The sequence below is a fragment of the Trematomus bernacchii genome, unplaced genomic scaffold (assembly GCF_902827165.1).
Source record: "Trematomus bernacchii unplaced genomic scaffold, fTreBer1.1, whole genome shotgun sequence".
NCBI classification, from domain to species: Eukaryota; Metazoa; Chordata; class Actinopteri; order Perciformes; family Nototheniidae; genus Trematomus; species Trematomus bernacchii.
Window position 1 is genome coordinate 6,383,133 of NW_022987714.1, and position 7,491 is coordinate 6,390,623.

Below are 7,491 nucleotides of genomic sequence, written 5' to 3' on the forward strand. Positions count from 1 at the left end.
TTGAGGAACCTCTCCATCGCCGTGTGGTCTTCTATACAATAATTTACAGAGATTACAGTAAAATAATGTGTTTTTATATCTGAAAGGTCTAAGGTGAAATACAAGGGATTGGGATAGTCATGGTTCCTGATGTGAATCAACAATAGTTCAATCAGGAGAGACGGTTTTGATGTAAGAATACATATTTATTGCCAGGGATACACATATGAATGTAATGGTGATTTTGGCGATTAGGCCCCGTTGTGCAGGAGTATCATTCGGGAGGGGAGAACCGATCCGATGAAACCCCCCCCGGGGTCTAGACACTGGTGGTGGTGAATGGATAGTTGGGTCGGTCTGAAGAGGAGTGGCTTAGCTTGACCCTAAATTCAGAGGGACAGGAGGTGAAAAGGGGTGGAGGAGGGTTGCGTTGAGTCACCTGAAATGACAGCTGTCAGAGGGGGGAGAGCAGATTTAAAAGGTTTAGCAGAGCGCTATGATAGGCTTGTGGGAATAGAGCAAAGTGATTGGTTAAGCTGGGGAGTGATGCCCCCGATCACTTAATGAGAGGAGAGAGAGTAGTAACATAGAAATAGAAAATGAAGAGTAAAGACGGTTAAGCTTCATTTGTTTTTTTTCAACCACTCACTGCAGTGTTTGTATTTTCCTGCCAGGTCCTATACCACCGCAGTACTTTTTGTTTACAGTTTCGATTGCTAACACACATTTTTTTTTAATTGCTCAGTTTCTCAGAACACTAAATACAATTCACAAAACCCCACACCCAAAGTGCAAAACACCTCATTTCTCCTGCTAAATGAAGAACTGCTCTCAAACTACATAAACACTTACCAAATGCAAACTTTTGCACCAAATATAACACACTTCATTCATAATACTAGATTGTTTGACCACCCAACTACACACTGCTGAGCATAATCTAAAGCACTTTCATCTGTTATGGGCTATGCTCTGTACATAGAGGTTTCTGCAGAGAAAGATTGCTTGCTTATACAGAAATACAGTAAATGAAGAAATACTGAGTTGTTGAAATAGATCATATTTTATTCAAAAATAACATTGTGCAACATGCATCTCAGCACATAGTTACGATGCTCCGGATCTCTCTAAGTGTGATGCATTGTTTGCCAAAACCCAGTTTGTAACTGCTGCTACCTGTGCCTCATTGAAAATTCTTAGCTTTCCACCTGCACCTCTTTTTTTCTCAGTCCTTCAGATAAACAACAAAGATATAGTGGTTGGTCAGTGTCTGTGTTGCATAAAAGTAAGTTTACCACAGTAAATTGTGCAGGATTTGTGTACAGTTATAGTATGCAACATGCCAACAATTCAATTACAGTAATGAAGTAAATACGTTTCACAAAACAGATATAAGCAATGATATATCATGAATTATGCAGAGCTAAAAACAGGTAACCTGTTTTCGGATTACAGAGGCAACAGTAAATCGGCTTAGATTAGGCTGAACCCTCTGTCCAGCCTCTCTCATCGTAAAACAAAAAGTGCCATGTTGATTTGCAAATTGTGTGAAAAGCTGAAAACGTGTTTAGTGTTTTGGAGATTTGAGCTGATGTTTTGCTCTTTGAGTGTCAGTTAAAATAATTGTGCTTTATGTATAATTTTAGTGTGTTAGCAATCGAGAAAAACTGTATTAGAAGCATTAACATTTCTGAGTGGTTTTTTTTGGCTTCATTCGAGCACTTTGTCAAGACCAATGCAACAAATTATGTGTAATGGTGTTACATAATAAGATACCTGGAATTCCGAAAAACGATATAAGGCCTAAACTTTTTAAATATTACAAATGAAATATAATTTATTCACTTCCAATGGTCTTTTCCTTTGTATTTTAATGAAATATTGTCCTTTGAGAACTGGAGAACACTCTGCATTTTAACTTTTTTTTTCTGTTGGGTACAATATTTCTACTAAGATATAAGAAGCTTTCTGGCTTTGTTATTGTTTTTTGTTCTGAGAGGTCTCAGGCTGTCTGACTGAACTAAATAGCTGTTGTGTTGAAAGATTCAGGAGTCCATAGCTAGACTGGAGCCTTGGAAAATTCCAGGAATTGTAGGTATTTATTGTTTCAGTGCCCCTGGTGAGCTGATGTCAGGGGGCCCAGGATTTCTAGCTGTGCCCCTGAAGGTCAAAGGTGACTCTGAAGGTTTAAAGGTGACTTGAACTACGGAAACTTCTCATTGCTGGTATTGCTACACAAATACATGAAAGTTTACAAATGGCTTGCTGATTAAAACCAATGAGTTGGTTCTCAGTTAAATCGCCAAACTCTACACAACTTCTAAACATTCTTTCCCATTTCAGCCATTATCTCTGACATAGTGTTACAAACAGGGAAGAGGTACAGTTTGCTGTTTTTAACTGAACTAGTGTTGTTTTTTTTGTTGTTGTAGGTTTTGTTGGTTTCTTTGGCATGACTATGTGGAATATCAAAGGTGAATTTGTAACTGTAACACATTGCTGAACTGTCTACAGTGCATATCCTTTTTTCTGTGTACTGCAGTATTAACTTTTCCCAGTAAACCTTCACCTACTGTTGAAAAATCTGAATATAAAATGCAAATTGTGAAACACAATAGCATTCGGCTACACAAAACGGACAGAACAAAACCCAATACTTGGTGATGTGTGAATTTGTGTGAAGATTTCTAGAGTTGACTAATGCCGCAGTTCCACTACAGCGCGGAGCTCGCTTTAAGCGTGCCGTGTCGTGCCGTACCCGTTTTTGGTTGCGCTTCTACTAGGCCTAGTTACGGCCCGACCCGGCCCGGCCCGGGGCCACTTTTTCACCTCTTTTCTGGCCCGACAAAATTGTGGTTCTATCGGGGCCAACAAACAGGGCTGAGTCGGGCTGAGTATGCTAAACTAGAGAGAGGAGCGCTGGCAAGAGGGCTAGAACTACAACAAGATGGACATATTTGACCGTGATTTAATTGTAATACACGTTTCAAAATGATGCCGAAGTAACAACATACTGATACCGGTTAGTAAAAACCATGAATTAATGCTTTGTCAAGTCTGCAGACAGACGGCAGGCGAAAAACCTTTTAAAATGCGTGTTTTTCTAGATGGAGATTGGCTAAGCTAACGCAGTATATGCTCTGACCGTCCACACTCACAACAACGGCCTATACAGACATAAATAAAGCAGCGACTGTATTCACCATGACACAGGCAGTCTGTGGTGTGTACTTGTTTAAGTTTTGTCGAGTTTCTGAACATATATAAGGAGCTGTGAGCTCTGAGTGCTAACAGCTAACGGCTGTGTTGTGTTTCTGGAGTTCTCATTGAAGATGACGTCACGGCTCCGCCTACACTGCGTTACTATAGTAACTACCCCAGTTCCTAAACTGTAATGGAAGCGCAGCATGAAGTGAGTCGGCCCTGTTAAGGCCCAACGCGGCCAAGCCGTACCGAGCCGTACCGAGTGTGGCCGAGGCCGACCGTGTAGTGGAAATGCGCCATAACATGGGGAAAAAACATAAAAAAATGTAAAGCACTACAACTGACGCAATTACAAACTTTCATTTTGGTGGCATTGGCCAATTTACTTACACAATTACTACATGTTTTTTGTGAGTGAGTTACTATTGTTTGCACACATGCAGTAGTGTTATGATATCCCATGAAACAGCTCTGCCAAGGGATATTACATTATACAAATATTTGGCAATTATTTAACTGTCAATCAATTAATTCAATTGATAATAGCAAAACCATATTAAATCAATGGTATACAAATCAGTGCCAAGGTGTAAAACAGACGAATAACGTTATTTGTGTTGTGTCAATGTTATCCCACTTGAAAGAGGTAAAAACATGTCACACACTCTGTCCCCATTTACTTTTCTTAAATATTTAAATTACGTTTTGGTACTCAGGTATTCCCATGCATTATAAATTAAATTCCAATAGAAACATTTGACCTTGTGTTTGTTTGTCCCAAGGTTCTTATCTGTATGTATATAAAGTGAATTCTTGGCAAATAAACTCTACAAACAATAAGCAACACTTAAAACCCTCCAAGGTATATTAATTATGCATGTGTCACTTCTTTCTAGTTTTTGAAACTAAAACTGTTTGAACAAACATAACACATATTGTTCTAATTTTCTACTTCTGTATAGTTATGTTTTTTCTTCTTGCTGAAGGACGCAATAGTATCTTTGATCATAGGTGGGTACGTGTGCTTAAGTAAAATGTTGAGGTATGTGTACTTTACTTGAGTATTTCTATTTAATGCTACTTTATACTTCTACTCCACTACATTTAATAAACAGCTTTAGCTACTTTTAACTAAATGCATCTCTAAAATGTAACTAGTGGACTTACTCATTAAATTACCAAAAAGTCAAATTATTTCAATACTTTACAAAAGGTCAACCAGAACTTTGTCACATATATAAATATAATTATATATACACACATTAAGGCAATTATTTTCTGCACAATGATTACTTTAGGCCTACTTACTTTTTAAGTACATTTTACTTCTAATAGTTTTGTATTGAGTATTTTGACAATAATGTATTAGTACTTTTACTCAAGTAAAGCATCTGAATATTTCTTCCACCACTGTCTTGTCTTTGATGCATCGTATAATAATGTTGCTCGTAACATTAAGCAGTAGTGCTACTCGTCCCCTCCACTAGGAGCCGCTGGCAGAGTCTGAGCCGCTGAGAGCGGACACAGAGCTGGTTATTCATTGTAGCGATCCGGGATGCTCCGACGCTGCTGGAAATGCCTCAGACGTTAAAGGAGCCTGGCAGTTACCTTTGTACGAGGAGAAAAAGCTTTGGGGATGAAAGTTTCTGAAGACTAAAAAGTTATTGGATATGCTTTGCGAGGAACGGGAGTAGCCAATAACTTGCTTTGAACGGCTTGAACGGGGATGTTGCTCGGCTTTTCACAAGTTTACACAGCTAACGCTACGCCGACGTTTGCTAATGTTAGCGCAACAGCGTTAGCCTAGCAGCCTTAGCCTAGCCTGCTAAGTAAATATTACGACTGCCTTTCGGAGTTTCCCGCATCCAAGTTATCACAACAATAACTGTGTCTATTGTGTTAATTTTACACCATCGTTTATTTAATAGCAAGTCATAATAGTAAGGTTCGCCCCTACAAGATGGGTTGCTTCTGTTACGTTACACACAAAGCTAACTGGCTATAGTTAGCCTGTATGCTAGCTGACATTAGCTAACACCGCCGAGCGAGCCAGCAACTTCGGCAGGAGAGTTTCGGCGAGCTAACCACGACAGTATTGTCGGCCAGAGTCAACCTCTGCTGCTAAACGCAGCCATCCTGCAGTCATGTTTGAAATGGAGACCCATATATCGTGCCTTTTCCCGGAGATCCTGGCCATTATTTTCAGTTATCTGGACGTTAAAGACAAAGGGAGAGTAGCCCAAGTGTGCGCGGCCTGGAGGGACGCGTCCTACCACAAGTCGGTGTGGAGAGGGGTGGAAGCCAAGCTCCATCTGCGGAGAGCTAACCCTTCTCTGTTCCCCAGCCTGCAGACCAGGGGGATCAAAAAAGTTCAAATTCTCAGCTTAAGGCGAAGTCTGAGCTACGTGATTCAAGGGATGCCGCACATTGAAAGCCTTAACCTGTGTGGGTGTTTTAACCTCACAGACAACGGACTCGGACATGCCTTTGTGCAGGACATCCCATCCCTGCGGGTGCTGAACCTCAGCCTTTGTAAACAGATCACTGACTCCAGCCTGGGTAGGATTGCCCAGTACCTCAAAAACCTGGAGGTGCTTGAACTCGGGGGATGCAGCAATATCACAAACACCGGCCTGTTGCTCATTGCCTGGGGCTTGCACAGACTCAATAGCCTTAACCTGCGCAGCTGCAGGCATGTGTCGGATGTGGGCATCGGTCACCTGTCCGGCATGACCCGCAGCGCGGCAGAGGGCTGCCTGTCCCTGGAGAAGCTAACCTTGCAGGACTGCCAGAAGCTGACTGACCTTTCTCTCAAACATGTCTCAAAGGGTCTGAACAAACTCAAAGTGCTCAACCTCAGCTTCTGCGGAGGGATATCAGACGCAGGGATGATCCACCTGTCACACATGACCCACTTGTGCAGCCTGAACCTGCGGTCGTGTGATAATATCAGTGACACGGGGATAATGCATCTGGCCATGGGCTCCCTCCGGCTCTCTGGACTTGATGTCTCCTTTTGTGACAAGATTGGAGACCAGAGCATGGCTTACATCGCCCAGGGCTTGTATCAGCTCAAGTCCCTCTCCCTGTGCTCCTGCCACATCAGTGATGATGGCATTAACAGGATGGTACGCCAGATGCATGAACTCAAGACTCTCAACATTGGACAGTGTGTGAGGATCACAGACAAAGGGTTGGAGTTGATAGCTGACCACCTCACCCAGCTGACAGGGATTGATCTGTACGGGTGTACAAAGATTACTAAGAGGGGTCTGGAGAGGATAACACAACTCCCGTGCCTTAAAGTGTTAAACCTGGGACTGTGGCAGATGACTGAGAGTGAGAGAGTGAGGTGAAATCTCTCTCATTCAGTATACATGTTTCATTGTGTATAGTGCTCAGTTATGTACTGAGAGGGACTCCATTCTTAAATACTGTGAGTAAAAACAAGGAGAGGGGCTCTGCATTGATCACTGGAATATTGTTCACATTCCTGCAATACTCCGCTCTTAGTTTCAGCCTGGCACTCTCCTCTAATGTGCATTGTTTAATCTCAGCCTGTGTACAGTTCCTAATATCTAGCTACCTCACCCATCAAACACAGGAGTGCCTAATATTGCTGAATAATAGATTAAATTGCATATTTTTGTGACTCACCTTCCAATGAAGATTCAGATATTTTAAAAGATCTCATTGCAGAAAAATAGCTAGGCATTTTAACTCTTAACAGAAAGGCACATTTTGATAGAATTGTTTTTTGGCTGATGTATTTTTTACTTGTGTAACCAATATTTTTTCTATTGAGTGACTGTTGACAAAATTGTACTTCAAATTGAAGTGGATGGATCACTCCCTGTCTCTTTGTTTACCTGTGTATAGTTGGCTATGTTTCATATTCCTGAGGAAATAAGTATATACTAGATGTTCCAGTATGCTACTCTGTCAAAGGTTCATCAACACAACTACAGTAAGGCGTAGTAATTAACAGCTGCCAAGGCTATATGCAATACCTAAAAACTGTTATCAGTGGTTTTCTCCTGAGGAGCTTCCAACGATAGTGTCAGAGTATTTGTTTAAAAAAAAGCAGTAATTTAAGATTGTTTTATATTCATACAGTAGTGATATTTATGAATAAAGATGGCAAATATGTTTAATTTGTGTGTTTTAATTCATTTAACAGTTTTAACATTCATGTGATTTATAGTTATGACCATAGATCTAAGGTTTGTGCAGTTTAGGGCTTCACTTTTATTGCTTCTAATACATCTTAATAGCCAGGTTCTTTACATTTGTAATGCACAAGATTAA

At 40.8% G+C, this 7,491-nt stretch overlaps 1 protein-coding gene across 1 annotated transcript; it reads left to right on the plus strand.

The window, feature by feature from the left end:
- The first annotated feature begins 4,711 nt into the window (after positions 1-4,711).
- On the plus strand, positions 4,712-7,337 carry LOC117491799 (F-box/LRR-repeat protein 14-like). The gene has a single exon (XM_034141894.1). The coding sequence runs from the start codon at positions 5,328-5,330 to the stop codon at positions 6,537-6,539; it is 1,212 nt and encodes a 403-aa protein (XP_033997785.1). The 5' UTR covers positions 4,712-5,327; the 3' UTR covers positions 6,540-7,337.
- The last annotated feature ends 154 nt before the right edge of the window (positions 7,338-7,491 follow it).

Bases quoted from the DNA above. Each gene is read 5' to 3' on its own strand.
- LOC117491799 (XM_034141894.1), top strand. From the start codon at position 5,328: ATGTTTGAAATGGAGACCCATATATCGTGCCTTTTCCCGGAGATCCTG.